Here is a 21004-nt window from a genome sequence, read left to right on the forward strand (position 1 = left end):
AAAGTGCCATACAGTTAATGAAAAATCCTGTATTTCACAAACGGACCAAGCACGTTGGCGTTCAATACCATTTTATTCGTGAAAAGTATGAAAGTGGCGAAATAGACGTCGTATATATGCCAACAGAACATCAACTTGCAGACGTTTTCACAAAACCTCTGGCACGTAATCGACACGACCAGCTGTGTGAAAGCATAGGACTTCATTACCTCGACCAATAAAAGTGTATGTAAAATATTCAGATAGCGGGAGTGTTGAGGTTTATCCTCGTATTTTTGCTATGTTGCGTGTATACGTGTGTATGTGCGTCGAGAGAGTCACCGCGGTAACAATACCTTCTATGTGTGTAAACGCAGTTCTGAGAATTCGTTTCAATTCATGAGCGCGTCGAGTCGAACGTTATTAGAAGCGAAAATCATCGCGTCCAGTTGGCACCGAGCCTGCTTAGCGACAACAGTTATTCGTAGCTCCTCGTAGTAGTGGTTCTGGTGATTGCTGTGAGACACGGGCTGCTAATAGGTTTCCGGAAGGAGTGTGTGCTGACATCAATAAATTATTTTCTTTTACTTAAAGCGTTGTACCACTTTATTAAAACCCCAAAACATTGCGATCACATTCTTGGTTTGTTTGAACAAACTTTCTGTACATCATACCGTCGTAGATATCTTTTAAATCATCAGGCTCATGCTGTCTTTCATTCATGACATAATCATAATAATTTTCATTACTTTCCAAGTAATCACGAATAGCATCAGATGGATTGATAATCGCAAAGAAACACGGGTTTGATGGATTTGACACATCAACACTTGTATTGCACTTTATACAATTGACTGATACCGTAAAATCGTCAAACTTACCAATGTATTGTGTACACGTAGGACAAGTAGCGTGTAATGTAATATTTTTATCATCATTACATAATTGATCTATTTTATATCGAGTTTCCGGTAAAACATCTTTACCACATATTATATTTATAAATTTCAATAAATTTGAAATACCTGAAACGGATAACGAATTTGATATAGAATATTTTAGAGCCATTAATAATAATTCAGCAGGACTTCTTTTAACGTGTAACGACATTAAATTAAAAAATTCTCTGTCATCTAGTCAATCCCGTACCGTATTGGCACTTTTCATTGTTTCCTTTAAAAGAGATGACAATTCCTCGTCACTGCTGTATATATCTTCATATAAAATATCTGTAGCAATATTATCCTGTACAGAAATATAATAATTAGTCATACAGATTAAAATAAAATGAAGATAAATTTAATTATATTCATGCTTTAACTATAATAGCCACTTCTTTGACCTAAAAATTGGGATGAAGAAGCTATTTATTCCCTTACATAACTTATTTTCCCGTGACCGCTAAAATTATCATTTCCCGCGAAAGCAAGAGTTCTTACACCCGCAAGAACAGAAAATAATTCTAAAAATTGTACAATTTAAAAAAAATTAAAAATGTCATAAATTAGTATACAATACTCGTGCGCATTGGTGATGATAACATTTGCTTTTTTGTCACCCTCGCTATGCTCGGGCGACCAAATACACTACAATTTACACTAGTGCGCGAAATTCTGAATTTTATGCCGAGCGTGTGCGAAACTCTGAATTTCGCGCACGCTCATCTGCTAAGAACGTAGGTTCGCACACTCGTGTCAAAATAGTATATTTCGATACAAGTGCGCACATGTATCGAACCATATTTTTCAACACGACGTGCGCGAAAACCGCGGTTTTCGCGGGGCACGTTTTTCGTGTAGCGTTTGCGAAACAACGTTTCCATAACAACGGCATGTTTCACGCCATATTATTTGTTTTGCGCACTAGTTGAAAAACCTGGTGTTTCGCGCACGAAAAACGATCCCGAGAAACCGCGTTTCACGCACGGAGTGTTAAAAAATTGTATTTTTAAACTGTTAATTTTTAGATTTTTGTTGTTAAATTTAAAAATTCTTGTTGCATTTTACGCACATTTTATCGAAAAATTGTATTTTTAAACTGTTAATTTTTATATTTTTGTTGTTAAATTAAAAAATTCTTGAAAGATTCGAAAAGTTTTAAAAATAAAAAATATTTAAAATAAAAAAATTAAAAATGTTGAAAATTACAAAAATTTTAAAAACTATAAAATGTTTAAAATGTTTAAAAAATGAAATGAATTAAATGAAATAATTTTGATGGTGTTTATAAGCATCTAAAACGCAAAAATTAATTAATTGCGTCACATAAACTATGGTGTGCAACAAGGGCTCAGTGGGCTTTTTGACCTCCTATGGTTGTAGTATGAGTCGAAACCAGTATGAAACATTATTCTCTGCACTTTCAAATCTTTTGTTATAAAAAAATATATCATTTTGATCATATATCTTGCTACTTCTTTCTTTCAAAATATTTCAATTGAAGACGTAATAGCCCTGGTAGAAAATTAATGATTCGAATTTGAGGTTACGAGGTTAGGATAATCACCAGCTAAATGAATGAATTTAATTTATTAATATTTTAATTCTTAACATTTAATATAGTCCTATTCTACTATATAAACAAGGATTGTATGATACGCATGCACTGCACTTCATTTCCAAAAACTAAACTAAAAAAGAACCCATTCAAACATTCATTGTGGTTTCGAGTACATAAGATAAGAATTTCACATTTTTCTTGTCATCGGTGATTTTTGACCAAAATCTTAAATCAGCCAATTAAAGTAATAATGCAATAAAGATTGCTTGAACTTATCAAGCAGCTCTTGGCATTTTCAAAAAGAGTGCACATCAATACTCTTTATTGTGTTATTACTTTAATTGACTGATTTGATATTTTGGTCAAAAATCATCGATGACAAGAAAAATGTCAAATTCTTATCTTATGTACTCGAAACCACAATAAATATTATATTCAAGTATAAAAAATTTTGCATTAATTAGGTTTATAAAATCTCTAGAGTTAAAAATAAAAAAAAAATTTTTAACGTAATCTGGAGAAGATGTGGGAGCTACTAAGAATTTGCAAATGCTCCCCAGGGTATTTAGTATTTAAAATCCCCAAAAAAAAACTATGACATGGATTGACATAATTTTATAAGTTATATGGAGTGAAAAACAGTGTTTTTAGCTTCGACATCCCCTCAACTATCAAATAATATTTTAATCGTTAAATAAATTATGAATGTATACATAAAATAAATGGTTATAATAAACATATATCATGAGTTGCAGAAGAAAATTTATTAACCGTAGAAGTACGGAACAAAAATTTATAATTTTTATACAATACTTTTAATAAAATGTAGGATAATTCACTTACAGAATCAAATAATTTGTAGTCATATACATCAGATGATTTAGCATTTTGCGTGTCTCCTACTATTGGATTATTGTCGTCAATTTTAATCGTTTCAACTAATTGTCGAATTGCAGGCAACTCTGGCTCAATAGGGATTGAACTACAGTTAATTTTATGTAGATCATCTATTTTTTCCTTAAAAATCAATAGGTAAAAATAAAATGAAATATAGAAATTAATGATTTATTAGAAAAAGTATCATATTTATAACTATACAAACCTCTTCAATGGATTTTATAGCTTTAGTGATAGCATATTTTGTTACTGGTGCATTTTCATCATATAGATACATTTTTCTCTTTTTCTCTGACATTTTTTGATTGCTGTATATAATTGTCTATGATGTTTGGTTATAACGAAAAATATAAGTATAAATAAACGCAGCCGTGCCTCTCTCTCTCTCTCTCTCTCTCTCTACACACACACACACACACACACACACACATATATATATATATATATATATATATATATATATATATATATATATATATATATATATATATATAACCCTAGCATGATTCAACGCGTACCGTACGTTCCGTCATTCCGTTATACTTATATAGGTACGTTCGAGATTCCGTTATATCTCTATCTTTCACCGTGATCGCGCTGATCATCCCAGCTTAATTATATAGTGTACTGACTCTATGAACTTATACAGTAAAACGCATTCGGAATGTTGGATGCGTTTTATTTATATGCGTTTTATTTAGTGCTTACTAACAGTGTTTTCAGCATATTAATTGTATGCACACTTGATTCATTGACGTGTTTTTTATAGAAAAATTGTTTAACGTGCTAAATTATTAATGGTGCACAATGGAATTCGCATTGGTATTCATCATTAATGAGTCAAAAATAGAATGCGTTTTACCAGTTATGAAAATTAAAGAAAAAATAAAGACAAAAGAAGGTGTTGAATTGCAGTCATTTATGCCAAAAGATGAAAATGATTTCATTAGTAGTAAATGGTACTTTGCTAAATATGGATCTGATTCAGGAGACTCTGATGCAACAATTAAATGGTCTAGAATAACTATTTTATACCTAGGTGGTAAGCAAAAAGCCAAATTTAATTTCCGTGCCCGCAAGGCAAAATGATTTAACAACATATTTTTGTTTCAAGATATTCACATTTTAATGTTTTGATAAATAATTAGTTTATGCATCTTGCTTAAAATTCTTATTAATAATATTCTTTAAAGAGAAATCATACGCTTCCTCTTTTAGGAAGCTTTGTAATAGTAACATTTTCAGTTTCACATTATTCATTTCAAAACAGAATTTATAAAATATTTTTTAATACGTTACACAAGAAAACTGAAAACATAAAATTATATGAAATAAAAATACCCTTTTAGCAACAGAAGATGACATTGAAAGGAAGAGAAGCAACGAAAGATTAAAATACACTAGTACTAAATACATGGAAACAGAATCCAGTTTTGACGAAGATAGCAATTTGGAATTGTTGGTAAGGGTTGAACTTGCGTATGAATCATTGATAATAACAATAGACATATTGCTATCGTTAGTATTGAGCCAAATAAGTAGTTTTTTTTTCTTTCTAATTTTTATGTTTTATACATGAGCTCTGAGTTTTTTCAGAGGTAAGGTTTATAGTTGAGCTATGTTTCTGAGAAGTACGATAATAAAGAAAATTGGTAACCTGTTTTAATAAGCTTTTCCATTTAAAGTTTGAAAGTAATGTACTTTTTCTCAATTATTATTAGCTTTCTTTCTTTACAATTTATGGCATTTTGTTTGTTCTGCAATAAGACAGAAAGTATATAATAACAAAACATTAAAGTGAAAACTTCTAAATAATTTTTAAATATTTTTGAAAGCTATATTTTGTTAGAAACGTCTATACTTACTGCTTAAAGAGGTTGCTCTGGTACGTCGACAGTAAAAATGTATACACATTTTTAAAATTCTTATGTCGCTTGGGTACAAGTGATATAATAATTTGGGACTTAGAAAATGTAAATAAATAATAATTTTGGATAAAGAAATGAAACTGTTTAAAAATAATCCAATGCACACAATATTTGACTGGTTTTGTGGTTAAGTGCATGTATGTTGTAAAGTAATTAAGTAATTAATTATTATGCATAGAGGTATGGTTAAATTCGTCAAATATTAGTTTTCTTGTACAAAATTTTTTAACAGAAACTGTTTGTTAATAAAATTAATATTTGCAAATTAAAACCAAGACCATAATACTGCATATAAAATTGAAAAAAATTTTATTATTATCTTGTCATTAGGGTATCCAAACGACTTTGAATTTTGCATATGCTTTTGACACTGCGTAAACTCTGCACAAAAAAATCTTGCTCACTACACAAAAATAACTGTATACATAAAAATTGTACACAAATATTTACTGCGCAAGATTTTTCTTCATGCATTTTTTTTTATTTCACCAGAATGGTAAACTCTACACAATTGTGTAACCAATTGTTGTTATACATTTTTTATTATTTAACTTGACCATTTAATACTCTACTCAATCGTTTAAGAAATTGTTATACATTGTTGCAGCATTAGATAATTCATTGTATAGAGTTTACTGGTGTAGTAAAATAATCTAAAATGCATGCAGGGAAATTTTGTGTACAATTTGTGTGAATACAAAATATGTGTGTAATAAGTTATTTTTGTGCAGTATGTAGGGCTTTTGTGTGTTTTATTCATATATTAGTTATATAATCTCCTAACTTCGCTTGGTAATAGAACATTTTTAAGGCCCATAATATAAGGCCTAATGTTATAACGTTAATTTTTTAGTTAAGCCAGGTGATCTTTTAACGACAGAGCCAGTAACGATAAGCCCTTTGATATAAGATTAGTCTTTTAAAACAGTATAGCCGGAAACAATAAGCCCTTTAATATAATATAAGATAAGATATCTACGCATAATAACTTATTTCCTAAATATGTTTGTTATTTTAAAATCAGATCAACCTCTTTAACATGTATAATCTTTTTGATTTACAAAACTTAAGAGCACATCAGATTGAAACATATGAATGTTTTTGTATTCGTTTATTGAGATTTATGCAGTTCTAGAGTACTATGAGGAAAGTCAACTTACGTAACGCGTTAATTAAGGGGATGTCGGAGCAACGCTGACTGGTTGAAATGTTCTGGTTTTCTTAACCTCAAAAATATTTTAGATTATAAATAATAAGCACATACACTTATTTATAGCACATAAACGCGGTGTTCTGAGGTGCGTATTATAAAATTCTACATTTAAAAGCGCTCAAATATGTACACTCATGTGTAATTTAGACAAACAATGAAAAGTACAGAGCGAGGTTAACCCATTAGAGCCTGAATGGACACTTTTCGACACCAAAGTTCAGAGATTCTCGGCACAATGAATTTGATCGAAAAAAAAAATGTTTGAACCACTGTACCCGATGTTTTAAAGGACGCTCTTTCCAATAGTGATGGTTAGAAATCCATAAAATGAGTTTTTGTATGTGAAAATTGATGATTAAAAAAAAAATACTGCTTTTTAAAAAATTTTTTTTTTGCGTATGCATTTTTCTACATCCATAATACCGATAAATAACGCGTCCATGGACCGTAAACTAAAAGTTATTGGCTTAAGATTAATAAAAAAAATTTTTATTCATACAAAATGGCGTTTAAAACAATAAATTTTACTTTCATCTTTAGCAATTTTTTTCTCAATTTACATGGATTTTAGGAAAAGTTTCCTTGAAATAAAAACGTTCTAAAATTGATCAAAAAATAACCTACAATTTTTTCAGAACCGTGAAAGAAAATTTTTGATTTTCAGGAAAATGGAATTTAAAAAAAATTGTTTAAACATTCTGAAAAATTTTGAGGGTATTCTTTGACTGATTTTAAGACTTTTTTGTTCTTACAAAATTTTTCCGTGAGTCCGTAGTTATTGAGAATAAAATTGCTGAAGTGTTATATTTTTCGATAGACTTTTTCCGGAAAATCAAACATTTTCATGTACGGTTTTAAAAATTTAAGAGTGTTCTTTGAATTATTTTAGGACGTTTTTACTCTGAGGAAATTTTTCCTAAAGTCATATAAATTGAGAAAAAAAATTGCTAAAGATTAAAAGTAAAATTTATTGTTTTAAACGGAATGTTGTATGAATACAAATTTTTGTATTAATCTCAACCCAATTACTTTTAGTTTAGGGTCTATGGACGCGTTATTTATCGGTATTAAGTATGTAGAAAAATGCATAAGCAAAAAATATGTTCTTAAAAAAATTAAAAAAAACATTATTTTTTTTAATTAGCAATTTTCTTATAAAACAGCTCATTTTAGGGATTTGTAACCATCACTATTTGAAAGAGCGATCATTAAAACATGGGGTACAGTGGTTCAAACATTTTTTTTCTATCAAATTCATTGTACCTTGAATCTCTGAACTTTGGTGGCGAAAAGTGTCCGTTCAGGCGCTAACGGGTTAAGCGACGAAGGTAAGAATCAGTAAGATGACCGTCATTTTCTCGTACAATATTTCATTATATATAGTTTTTTAATAATTAAACCGCTAAAATCTCTGTGTTCCGAGGTCACTTACACGATAACTATCAATCATCAATTTGATTTTCGTTGATTTGAAGTATATTAAAAGCAAATAATGAGTACTACGGCAGGAGGTGAGGTCACAATCAGTAAAGTTCGCTCCGACAGCTCCTTTACCCCTCAGATTGAAAATTTAAAAAAATTAAGAAATCTACAAAATTATGTCTGAACATTTTTAAGTTATAATTTATTTGTTGAAATTATATATATATTTCTTTAAGTTTATTCGTTTCTTTTATTTTTAATTTTTATCTGAATCAGTTTGTTTGAAATAGTTTTTGAATTTTCAATTTGCTAATTTTTGACTTGTAATTTTATTATGTATCATTTTATTCTAAAATCTTTACCACCGTACGTACGTGTCAGAAATTTCTAACGTTATTATTATTTTAATAACGTTAGAAATTTCTAACACCTACCACCATTAATAAAACCAAAATACTTTGTTTATACAGAAAAATAAAACTGCAAATCTGAAAAAGAAGGAAGAAGTTGTACGTAACAGAGCCCAAAACGTTTTAAAAGACTTGGGGAAAAATTATGTGTGCCCACGATTTGAAGATGTAGACGTTGATAGTAAAAAGGACCGTAGTTCTAACAATATTCAATTAAAGGATTTAAAAATTGTATTGCAACAGATCAATCCTCAAAATTTAAGCCAAGCAGCAGTAGATGATGCGCCATCTCAGTCTAAATCGACCCGATATAGTCAAATATATTCCTCTTCTGAGGAATCTGAGACACATGACGATGACGATACCCAAAAAGTTGTATGTTCTTTATGACAAAAATTAGAAAAATTGGAAGATATTACAGTAAACACAGCATTACCTGATGTCAGATCTTTGTCACGTGAAACGTCTCCGTTTCATGAAAGATCACGGACAAGCACGTCACTATCACATCGCAGGTCACGCTCCCGTCAACGGTCGCCCTCACGACGGACGTCACCGTTACAAATAAGGTCGTTTCCGCCTCAAACGTCACAGTCATCTCAAAAGTCACGAATACGTCAAAGGTCATCGTCACGTCGTAGGTCAGAGTCACAGACAAGGCCAATGACACCTGAAGCGTCAACGTCACGTCAAAGATCACCGTTACGTCAAAGGTCACCATTACGTGAAAAGTCATCGTCACGTCATGGGTCAGAATCACGGACAAGGATACTGTCACCTGAAGCGTCAACGTCACGTCATAGATCACCCTTACGTCGAAGGTCACAATCACGTCATAGGACAAAGTCACGGACAAGGCCATTGCCACATCGAGCGTCAACGTCGCGTCATAGGTCACCGTTACGTCAAAGATCACGATCACGTCAAAGGCCAACATCACGTGAAAGACGATTGCCTCCAAACGAAGGACATGAAGGGAGAGCGCGTGGTAAAATCATTACTCTAATTTTTGATTCATTGTGTGTGTAGTTACTATTTTTATAGTTATATAATTATAACTATTTCAGGTCAAAAACGTTCAAAGAAAACAATGGCAGAGTTTATTCTTGATTGCATAGAGTTTTATTCAGCGAGAGATGGTTATGGACACGAGGAAAGGCGCAAGCGATATCAGAGACCTAATGATGACCAGGTAATTGTTTAAAACTGATCAGTTTTATTTATAAAGCTATACGCAATAGAAAAAACGCGTAGTAAGATACGGATGCCCTTAAGGGAATGTGCTTTGCAAATCAGCCACGGGGTATTTTGTATTTCCAAACTTCTAGAAAAATAGAAAGTCCGATTGAATTTTTATTTTGGTAGAACGATTCATTAAACTTAACACTACGGCACTACAGACTCAGTTTTCCATTTGCAAACTTTATTCAAAAAGTTTTATGTAATAGAAAAACTGTTCTTTAGGACGACATCCTCTTAATCACAAAATATTTATTTATAACTTAATATATATTGTACTATTTAAACTATGTATAATTTGTAGCTATATCTGGGAGAAAATATATACATTGGAAGTTTTCAATGGGAGCTTTTGCAAAGAGAGAGGCCCTCTACATTTTTAATTTATCTGGCTTTGCACATATGGGATTCGCGTGATTTATGTAATAGAGCCTTAGATGTTAGCAAAGTTAACAATCATATACCTGGAAGGTCTCCTGTCAAGCTGATTGAAAACAATCTACTAAGATTACTTATAAGTATGATGTATTTTTTAGCAAATTAAATCAATGACTTCTTATTTTTTCAACCACTTTCTAACTACTAGTTTATGTTTTTGTACAGGCTTGTACTCGGACTTTTTGATACGCCAAGGCTACTCAGCAGAAGAAAAAGTACGATTTTTGTTAAAAGTTACCTATATTCTAAGATTTAAGATAAGAGATTTGAGACGCGAGGAAATAAAACGGCTTACCAATGCAGCACCTAATCAACGCAATCCTCGTAGAAAACTACGTTACACTGATTAAAATAGAATAACTAAGAAATCTAAATCAAATGAAACATACGTTGAAAATGTTTTATAAGGCTTTATCTTAATTCGCATTATTCCATTCTTAATTCTTAATTCTCATTATTATTGATTATTTTCAAACAAGAGAGTAGTTTTGACATGATCTCATCTCAAATATTGTGATTTAAAAGTTTGAAGAAAAAAATTTCTTTCTAGTATTATGTACATTTGTACAATTGAAATAATTACTTTTTATTTTAAGTTTCATTAGTATTTGATATACTTAACCGAAAAATGCTCAAATTTTATTTGTTTAAAAATGTAATTGACATGTTCATAGTTATCAATAAATTTTTTTTTTTCTAACCATCCAAAATACAATTTTTTAAATCCATATCAACATTTCTTCAGGAGATAATGTTGTATTTTATTTTTATTACACATTTTTTCGTTTAATCACGTGAGTACTCACGCACGTGAGTAATCACGTCATGAATTGATCGATACATTCACGTGAGTACTCACGTTAGTAACCACGTGAGTAATCACGTGAGTACTCACGAGAGAACTCACGTGAGTTTTTTCAGCAGGGTCTACTTTTTCAATAGGTGTTTTACAATGGTTAGAGATTTTATCAGTCAGCAGTTTGAAAGTTGTTTCAACACTCTTTTCATCCATACTGTTTATAACAATTTCATTCTCGTTTACTTTCCTAAATTGCTTAGTTTTAATGTCTTTCTCGTTGACTAGGATATCACAAACCATTTTAGTAAATTCTTTTTTGCCTGGGTATTCTTTTTCTTTTAGTAGGTAGTACATTGGACGTGACTTGTGCGTAAGTTTTTAGGTTATGCTGTAGCCTCACTGAATCATCATTTTTCTCCTTTTTAATTAGTTCTTTGAGTAGTAGATTTTTATCTGTTAGTTCTTGGTTAAGTTGTTTTAATAATTGATTTTCAACATGTAAATTTTCTAATTCATTATTGTCCGAGAGAATTGTTAGGTTGTGTTTTGTCTCCATCAGCTAATTTGGATGAATTTTCTTGTGATGACAAGATCGAAATTTCATTTAAAATTTTGAGTTTAACCTCATCCTCCTTAAAACTTTTTATTTGAGCTATTACAGTTTTAGCTTCTTGACTTAATGCAATATCATGGTCTTTTAAGGTTATGTTAAGCTCCACGTGGTCCGGGCATATTACAAACACATCACTGATATATTTTTGAGTCTTGCACTTATCATAGTCACTTTTGTGATATATGTTTTCACACAGTATACAAATTACAACTGTTACATGCTGTTTTGGGTGACACTTAAACACTTTATCAAGATTTTTATCAGGAGGCTTACCAGGAGGGTCATTCCCCCCCCGGCGCCATCTTGGAATATACAATAACAAATTTTAAAACATAAGATTTAATTAATTTTATTAAACGAATGTTATATATGCGAACGATTTTCATTATATATTATTGCGAGTTTACTAAGAAATGAACTACAAGCAGTTTTTTCGCGTTATAAATAAGTCATAAGTTTAGAAACAACTGTCATACATTATAAATAACATTATCAAAAAACTTGCATTTTAAACAACGTTTGGACCAGCATACTTATTCTTATAATACTTGCGGCTTCTTACTTTTTTCATCATCGTCACGGTTGGCTTAAATGTGCTTTTCTTATGATCTATTGCTTCTTTCGCGCGGATGTTTCCATCAACGTCTTTATTAGCATTTTATTTCTTTTTTTTTGTTTTGAGATCATTTTGTTTGCTGAATGTCCTTTCAGGGTCAGCGTTACCATGTTGTATTGCCAATATATTTAAAGCTAACCTCGATATTAACTGAAACGGATGCATTTCATGTTCATCTTTGATATTTTTATAAAAATCCAAAACTCTTCCACTTTACCTTCTGCTGATAAATATTCTGGTGGAATGTCTAAGGCTGGAAGATTTTCCCATTCTTTTTGAATTTGCAACAATTCTTTTTCTTCTGCTCCAATAAGTTTTTTAAACGTGGGCAGAAGGACGTCGAGTATGTTTGGATTTCTATCATGAAAATCAGTAGAAAGGGCATTAAGTGGAGATAAACATGCTGCACTCTCATAGACAGGATTGTCTAAGTTGTCGAATCTTGCCTTCATTTCAACGGTCAAGGATATTAAAAAATTGTAAGTACTTTTACAAAAATGTTCCTTACCGCTGCACGATGACAGTAAATATTCTCTTACTTCATCACCCAGCTCAAAATCTATAAATCTCAAACCATTATTTCTGTTCAAAATATCGATATCTGCTACTGGAGTCAAGAGCACATACTCTCTTTTCAAGAAGCAAGATACTATATTTCTGAATCTTTTGTTGAATGCAGCTTTAATTTTATGAATAATTATATTGCTGCTTTGTAGAAATAAATTTAATGCGTTTAGTTCGCGTGTTGTTTGTATAACAGTACGAAAAAATAGCACTTTGTTTCGAGTTTTTCCATTATTGAAACTATTTCTTTAGCTGTTGCGTCATTTTTCATACTTAATTGTTTCGTAAAATACAACAAGCATTCGTTTAACACAGGCTTCTAAAGAGAGCCATCGAGTCAGCGACATATTTAAAATTTGTTTTTCAGGAAATCCCAATATTATTTGTAATTCATGATAGTCGTGTAATCGATTTGCACTCCTAAGCATTGTACGTATAAGTTGAAATAACTTCATTATTTCGGCTGGAAAAAACTTAACTGCATGTAATACGCATAAATGCGTCTTATGCGCAGGGCATTGAATGCATATTATGCCATTAACAGCTTCTTGCAGCTTAGCTTTAAGCCTGCATTTTCGCCAATCATTGTATTACAACCATCGAAACAGCATCCGTAAATATTGTTCATATCAATATCATATGCAGCAAAAGAAGCACGTATGCACTCGAATAACCGCTCTGCACCCGCTTTCGCATTTTTGCCTTTTTCAAAAACGGGAATAATAGCCCATTGTTTCGTATATGTACGATAGTCGATAGGATCGACATATCGAACAATCACAGCCAAACTTTTCTCCTTGCTTATATCAGTAGATTCATCTACGCATATGCTAAACACTGTTTTCTTTAATATTTGGGCTAAATCTTGTTTAAAACTCTCTCCTATCACATTCACAATCAAATTCCTCGCTTTTGTTTTGCCTACTTTCATATCTTTCCAGATGCCATTCTCATCGAATCCTCTTAAATCGCGTAATAAAATCGGTATGTTCTGATACGAAATATTAACTTTTGCGCACATTGCCACAAATTTCAGCTCGGCCTCAATCTTCTTTGATTTTTCAATGGCTTCCAATTCCATAGGTATAACGAAATCGCCATCAACTGGCGCTACCTTCTCACCGCTTCTATGTAAATGGTACTGGTTCCGCATTGCGTGATCTTTGAGAGTACTAAAGGCAGCTCCTACGATTCGATCACAAATTGCGCAGATAGCTTTGTCCGGCTGCTTCTCATCAAATCGAAGCCATTTTTTAAACCCTTTTACTTCTAGCCATATTTTGCGAAAGTGTCTTTTCTTTTTCTTCGTGTTGGTTCTCTTAATAGTATAATTTAAATTTCCAGTAAGCCTTGATGAACTGCCACAGTTGGACTACAGAAAATGTTATTATCATTATTATTTGCTACTTATGATTACATTTCTATGGCTCAAAGGCATAACACGACCGAAATCCATTTTTCGTAATAACGATGAAATCGCATGTGAACTTTTGCACCATTACTAAACTCAACAGCATCGTATATCAAACTTTCTACTTCACATATGTCAATACGCATAAAGTACCTTTACGAAAATGCATTTACATTACAGAATGCTTTAGTCAATGCTTTACAACACGTGCTTAAGGAATCATTCCACTCATTTCGTCAAAAAGAAGCTATATTTATTAATTTTTTGTTCAGTCCCTACTTTAGATATCGATGTAATTCCTTTCAGGTTCAAAAATAATACTCTTAATATTATATTAATTAAATAAATTACTATTATCAGTAACAAAAAAAAGTAAAAGAAAATACCTTCTATGTGAGCATTCGAAAAAATCTGTACAAACGTTCTTTTGAGATAAAAGGTTATTTTATATATTGAATCTAGGCATATAGAATTGTTGCCGTCACCTTTGAGCACAGCCAGTATAAGCAAAAGAAAACGTACTTTGTATTTCGATTGTTATGGCGCGAGGAAACTCGAAAAATTGCACCGATTAATAAATCCATTTTGTTACAGACTGATGGATTTAGGTCATTATGCTTTTCAGTCACAGAGTTAATTTAAAAATTTTAATTTTACAATTATTTCGTAACTAACAATTTTTTGTGTGCTCCGCTTATCGTCATCATCCATCGTGTGTACATGTAAATGCGTCGACTGTTCTGTAAGCATAATTTGTATTCATTAAATAATCAATCCTCGTACTCAAATAATTACGATAGCAATGGCTCGTCAACTTGGACTCGATATTATTACAGTGATTTTATTATTTATACATATTGCAATATTCAAATAGACAGTTCTTTATTTCTTATACTTACGTGGAGGCTTCCATTTTGATTCCATATTTAATGTTTATTGATTAACTGCTTCATATTTATCAACTGCTGTTTTGGTTAGAATTGTTATGGTATAGACTTTTGGTATAGAGCATACACATCTATAGTACCGCCACCTCAAACGTTGGTTTGTCACCTTTTTCGAAACCGCAGTTGAAATAGCGAGGAGTGGACTCAGTCGTGTATAGAATACGCACCCTAGAAATCTCGGGACCATGGGATCGATTCCCGCTCTCCGCTTAACGTTTATGATTTTTCTTAATATTCTTAGCTTCAATCCCGTTACAATGTTTATATCTTTATCTTAATGATATCTATCGTGCAGTGTATATATAGCACTATATAGAGAGAAGCTATACGCCTATTGTTGATCACAAAATCCCCTATTGAAATTTCAAAATATTTTTTTCATTATAACAAGTAGTCAAATAGATAATGTTATATTGCATACCAAGGGCGTAGCGTGTGTTTCTTTGATACCGAGTATGATGTTTCAGTACGTGTCTGTGCGAGTGCGTCTACGAGCTATTTATTGTGTAAATATTGTTCACTTGAAGATTTTTATCAAAATTTATTGAGAAAAGCATAATACAATTGTGGAAAGGGTCAGGCATGATACAAAATGTATGCATATATGTTAAAAATATTGGTATTTTATGCATACTGTACACACACGAGAAATTGAATTTTGCACACCGAAAGTCAAAAACATTTGTATGTAGACCATTGCAGTAATCACAAAGCAACCCTCCTTACGATGAAAGGGACAAAGTTACTATATGCGGTTCTGCTGTAAATCGAATAGCATGAGCATATAACAATAGATACATTATAATGCACTGATTCTTATATTTGGCCGATTTCATTGTTAACAGATTATGTTGGCCTCATTAATCAGGGAATGACATGCTATCTAAATAGTTTTGTTGAATCACTGTTTATGACTCCTGAGTTTAGAAATGCTCTGTATAATATAACAAATCCAGCTGAGAGCTCTAACAACATATGCGTACTGCTTGAATTACGACAACTATTTCTTAAACTTCAGGTATTAATGATGAGCTAACTCTACATTTACTTTTTCAATTTAAAGTTTTATTTAAAAGTTTAAGCAGTGGGCATTTACAAAATTTATGAACAAAATGATATTCAAGAGTTCTATAATTTTTTATTTGATTTATTGAAAGGAGAGTTAAATACCTCGAACTCTAATCTCATCAATGATCTTTATGAAGGTATAATGTTTCCTATTATACACACTACTTGATTATTATTAGAATCAGAATGTGATTATATACGCATTAATAAAAAATTGTAAGCAGGAAAAATGATAAGGTGTGTTCAGTATTTGACGTGTAATGCAATTAGATCTACGGAAGATACTTTTATCGATATTTCATTGCCATTAAAATATGATGTTAATACTGAAGCGCATTATAGTACAGGTAAATATTTTCTTTATTTCTTATCATTTTATACGTTATAAGTTATCTTCGTAGCATACTAGCATAAGTAAATTAATTTTATAGCAATCTGCATTTGAAGCATTTGTGCAACCGGAGTTATTGGATGGTGATAATCAATACTACTGTGAACAATGTGCAGGGTTACGCATTGCCCGTAAAAGCCTGAAATTTATTGATTTACCATACATCCTTACGTTACATTTAAAGCGATTTTATTTTGACGAACATTCTAACAATAGGATTAAACTAAACGATAAGTATGTTATATAAACAATGACAATTAGTATTTTAGAATTGTAGTTGTAATATGTAAATATATTGAAAACCAGAAAACATAAAATCTTATTTTCATGAGTAATTATTTAACATTCGTGGTTAATTAATTAAGAGGAACGAATCCTTTTAAATTTTTTTAAACTTACACGTTCGCAAATGAAAATGTTTAAATTTCTACCAGGGACATCGGTGAGAAATTTTTCAATTTTAGTATGCAAAATTTCTACGTATTATAACACTCCCTTCGTATACTGCTTTCAATATTTAAGTACTATCCGCTTAAGATTTCAAGTGACCACATTGTTCAATCATTAGCCATAATTTTGAAGAATACTATATACATCTGTACTTTTGGTAAAAAATTCAGTATAGTTAAAATGATTTTAAGTAACCGGTAAACGCAAATTCTTTCATTGAAACCAGAAGTACAGGTCTACAAAGCACTCTCGTAAAATTTGGACTTAATCTAACTATGTCGTCAAATGTAATGTTTCATCACCTATTTGTATAACATTTTCTTTTACGTATAGTTTAAAAGCATTAGATCCCCTTCCTAGCCTAATCGTTATTTATTAAATGCTATCAATAATAATCAACAGTTAATCAATAATATAATGTTTCAGAGTTACGTTTGGTGAGAAAATAAATTTAAGTCATTATATAGAAGATACCGATAATTGTGGATTCACAGGCACAAAAGATATAACTTGTAACAGTTACGTAAGAAATATTATATTTTTACATTGATTTGTTCTTGACAACTGAAATAATGACGTGAACATTAATTTGTTTCTACGCAACTTAACAATAACGATTTCTATAATAAATACTACTTAAAAATAAGTTTTGCCATTGAAATTATAAGTAGTATATTTTCTTTCACCATAGGTACTGACACAGGCTCCTACAAATACGAACTTTTTACAGTCCTTATGCACCGGGGCACTGCTACTGACGGTCATTACTACGCTTATATCAAAGATTTCGAAACTAAAAAATGGCAGTGTTTCAACAATACTAACATTTTTTAATTTTTTTCAAAAATTTAATGTTTAAATAATTAAAGTAAAATTTAATTATAGGTTTCGTTTGAAGAAATTCAATACAATCATATCAATCAGGCAATAAAAAAACGTACCATAGAAAAGGAAAAAAATGCTAATGCATATATTCTGATATATAGGCAGATAAATGCAGATCGCAATGAACTACCGCTAACGGTAGCTGATTTTCCTTTACATACACAAGTACGATTATTATATTATTCTTATAAAACGTTGAATGTGGCAATGTTAATTTTAATTATATAAAACTACCATTTTGACTCTTATTAATTTATTTTAAGATTAAGATAAAATAATGTGCAAAAGGTATGCATTATGTTGAAAATTTAATTTAGGGATGTCCACTGGCACTTTATAGGTTAAACTTCTCTCCGTTTGAGCCGATGAGATACAGTTAAAAACTTCACCAATAAATTTCTGTGATTGCCCGGCAAAAACATTAAGTTCAGTTTTGTTGCAAACTGAGTTAAGAGCGCGTTTCACATCTTAAAACAAGTACTTTTCATGTATAAAGCTCAAATCATATACTAAGGTGCAATAATACTCCCAGTATATAGTTATCCGCTTAACCGTCTAAGTCTACCCGCTCGAAAATCATTCCCGGAAAAACCGCACAAGTCCATTTGTATTTAGAATAAAAAATGTCCTGCGGTCAATGTTCATCGACGATTTTTTTCATTTTTAAAATTCACTAATATCGATCTTAGTTTCTTTTAGACCTTTTCTCAAAGCATTTCCAAGCTAAAAAATGTTGTATTTTGGTAACTGTAACTTTTTTCAAGACTAAAATTCCCCGCATATAAACATCATTTAAACAGGGAAATCTTCACTTGGTCCGTATCGGACAAAAAAACATCCTTTACTACATTTGTCGCTGCTTCACAAGAGTTGCATCTTCGTTAGACCATTTTTTTCTTCGACTCCATGCAATACAATACAAGTGCAATTTATTAGGAATGCATAGAACTGCATACAAACATTATTAGAGCATCGAGAATTACTTTTGAAACGCCAAAAACCACTGACCCACGCGGCGTAAGTGCCAAAATTTCGCTTCTGAAGTTGCAAACCGATGGTGGTTCGCGCTTGTAACGGTCTGAAGGCCATTCGACATATTCGAAAAGCCCGCGTCTGCGAAGTAGGAGAGGACGAGACGTGCGCAGGACGATATGTAGGTATCGGTATGTATGTATGGGTTATGAGAGGTGATTTCTAGACAACGCGAAGCCGAACAGGTCAGATTAGAGCGAGGAGGCCAGCGACGAACAGGCTCCTGCGCAAAAGTGCGATCCCAGCGAATAACCAGAGTGACCCGAAAGGGGTAAGTATGTCTATAACTAGCCAGTCAGCGAAATGTAATTATTGTAAAAATGACACGAAGTTAATTGAAACAGTTTTTTGAAACGGACGGAGAACGGTTGTGCGAAGGCAAGAGTTTCTGAGCGGAAACGCCGAGGTCGAAGACCGGTAAACCAAAAGTCGACAGACATCCACACACGGAATCTACATCTGGAGCAAACTAAGACCTCAGCGGTTCTCCTCTTGCACGGCTTCCCACAGACAGATCGGCCTTCCAACCCTCCAGGCTGGAGATCCGCAAGCAAGTGTCGTACTTATTATAGGCGACGAGGGACGTGGTAATATCTCGTTGGAAAATTCGCTTTGACTATAATAAATATTTAACATTATACTGACCACGTCTTTTGGACGTATAAACAAGAGTGAGTATGAGTGGTATGAGTGTGTGTGCGTGTAAAATACGAGACATCTCGCGAGAATTATCGTGGTAATATAACTCTGTATTGCATTCTACTATTTTATATAATTACAATTATGATGAACGAGATATATCTTACTTATAAATTATATGTACATTAAATATCCAAACCACGCAATTATTACACGCTGGACACATCTCCCCTAAATGGGTTTTAAATAACGACGTATTCCACGCCGAAGTATGATGCAAAAAGGTTTGAAAAAACCATTGTTTTCTCGAAGCCTAGATTAAAAAAGTTGTACGATAATATTTATATTGCTCACATAGTTGTATAGATATTACGGTATACACACATAATTACGAGTCATATATCCTACTATAAAGAAATATGCCTCGTATTGACAGTTAAAAGCTGATAAATGTTTATAATAATTATTATAATACAATTATAGGAAACTTTTCACTGTACACCATTAACTACAGACATTCTTATGAGCTCTAACGGAGAAGATGTTAATCTGAATGGAATGAATAAGAATGATGTACTTACAGAACCCAAGGAATATGATGTTAAATAAGGTAGGTATATACTAAATATATAAGCAATAGTATATTGTGTAACTATGTTTTTTTATATTTGAAGGTCCCTTCCTATGAATCTACATGTCATACCAATATATATAGTAAACGAGGAAAATCATACCAATCTTTGCGCAAATGGTTTGCTTAAACAAAATAAGAATATGCTTTAAGCCATTTTTTAGTAACAAATTGTAAAAAATGCATATTTTTATCAAATAACAAACACTAAGTAGCCAAAGCCGCAGTTTTTGGAGTTATAATAAATCAACGATTTTTTGCTGAAAAACGGTTGCTAGTAACGGAGTAACCTCGCTTTAACGCATCATAAAACTTATATTCAATCATTTTTTCCAAGCATATTTTTCTTCAATTTAAACAAACTGTCAGAAATCTCAAATATATTCCAAATTTTATTACTGTTCACCCCGTAGTTAGGGAAATATGACGGTATACGCGCGCGCGCCCACACACACAGCCACACGCACGCACGCACACACACACGTGCACACACACGCAGACATCCGCACGGAAATTATCTAAAAACATGTGATTCCAACTCCAAACAACTCAAAATACGTTTGTATGAAGTTTTAGCGAAACTGCCAATTTTGCTATTACAAAACTTCGTCTAATAGGAAGCAAAAGCATAAAGTTTTATGCAAATTGTAAATTAATACTAATTTCAATTACTTTTCCATTGAAATTGAAGCATGAATGTGCATGAAAATTATATTAAAATTTAAGTAATTCCTAACAGAGTGGTTTTATTTTACGCTGGTCTATAATCGAGCACTTTAATGTTAGTTACCTAATAATAGATAAAAATAACGCGAAAATCATGTATCTGCAATAATTGAAATTATTAATGATAACTTGGATTACATAACTCACATAGCAACTTACAATATGTTATTATTATTTTTATTTAGTTGCCAGTACTTAATGAAAAAG

The 21004-nt window shown here is 31.8% G+C and overlaps 3 protein-coding genes and 1 long non-coding RNA gene across 4 annotated transcripts; 3 read left to right on the top strand and 1 right to left on the bottom strand.

Moving 5' to 3' along the window:
• Nucleotides 1–784: 784 nt before the first annotated feature.
• Nucleotides 785–3771, bottom strand: LOC116417856. Its single transcript, XM_031932976.2, has 3 exons — nt 3581–3771; nt 3322–3495; nt 785–1224 (listed from the first exon to the last, which is right to left on the bottom strand). Exons 1-3 carry the CDS (start codon nt 3671–3673, stop codon nt 1117–1119), a joined length of 375 nt encoding a protein of 124 aa, XP_031788836.1. The 5' UTR covers nt 3674–3771; the 3' UTR covers nt 785–1116.
• Nucleotides 3772–4182: 411 nt separating this feature from the next.
• Nucleotides 4183–4954, top strand: LOC107980813. The gene is made up of 2 exons (XM_031933287.1): nt 4183–4417; nt 4725–4954. The coding sequence occupies exons 1-2, from the start codon at nt 4183–4185 to the stop codon at nt 4952–4954; spliced, it is 465 nt and encodes a 154-aa protein (XP_031789147.1).
• Nucleotides 4955–8490: 3536 nt separating this feature from the next.
• On the top strand, nt 8491–10636 carry LOC116417881. Its single transcript, XM_031932987.1, has 4 exons — nt 8491–9336; nt 9416–9540; nt 9892–10105; nt 10191–10636. The coding sequence occupies exons 1-4, from the start codon at nt 9012–9014 to the stop codon at nt 10373–10375; spliced, it is 849 nt and encodes a 282-aa protein (XP_031788847.1). The 5' UTR covers nt 8491–9011; the 3' UTR covers nt 10376–10636.
• An 8356-nt stretch (nt 10637–18992) lies between these two features.
• Nucleotides 18993–20749, top strand: LOC116417822. Its single transcript, XR_004228067.1, has 4 exons — nt 18993–19072; nt 19146–19388; nt 19924–20050; nt 20115–20749. It is a non-coding gene; the product is annotated as an uncharacterized LOC116417822 (long non-coding RNA).
• The last annotated feature ends 255 nt before the right edge of the window (nt 20750–21004 follow it).

Source organism: Nasonia vitripennis, assembly GCF_009193385.2.
Source record: "Nasonia vitripennis strain AsymCx chromosome 1 unlocalized genomic scaffold, Nvit_psr_1.1 chr1_random0009, whole genome shotgun sequence".
NCBI classification, from domain to species: Eukaryota; Metazoa; Arthropoda; class Insecta; order Hymenoptera; family Pteromalidae; genus Nasonia; species Nasonia vitripennis.

Coding starts and splice junctions, on each gene's coding strand:
- LOC107980813 (XM_031933287.1), top strand. CDS start 4,183: ATGGAATTCGCATTGGTATTCATCATTAATGAGTCAAAAATAGAATGC. Junction 4,418..4,724: donor AACTATTTTATACCTAGGTG/GTAAGCAAAAAG, acceptor ATACCCTTTTAG/CAACAGAAGATGACATTGAA.
- LOC116417881 (XM_031932987.1), top strand. CDS start 9,012: ATGACACCTGAAGCGTCAACGTCACGTCAAAGATCACCGTTACGTCAA. Junction 9,337..9,415: donor ACATGAAGGGAGAGCGCGTG/GTAAAATCATTA, acceptor TAACTATTTCAG/GTCAAAAACGTTCAAAGAAA. Junction 10,106..10,190: donor TCTACTAAGATTACTTATAA/GTATGATGTATT, acceptor GTTTTTGTACAG/GCTTGTACTCGGACTTTTTG.
- LOC116417856 (XM_031932976.2), bottom strand. CDS start 3,673: ATGTCAGAGAAAAAGAGAAAAATGTATCTATATGATGAAAATGCACCA. Junction 3,496..3,580: donor CTATAAAATCCATTGAAGAG/GTTTGTATAGTT, acceptor TTGATTTTTAAG/GAAAAAATAGATGATCTACA. Junction 1,225..3,321: donor ACTACAAATTATTTGATTCT/GTAAGTGAATTA, acceptor ATTTCTGTACAG/GATAATATTGCTACAGATAT.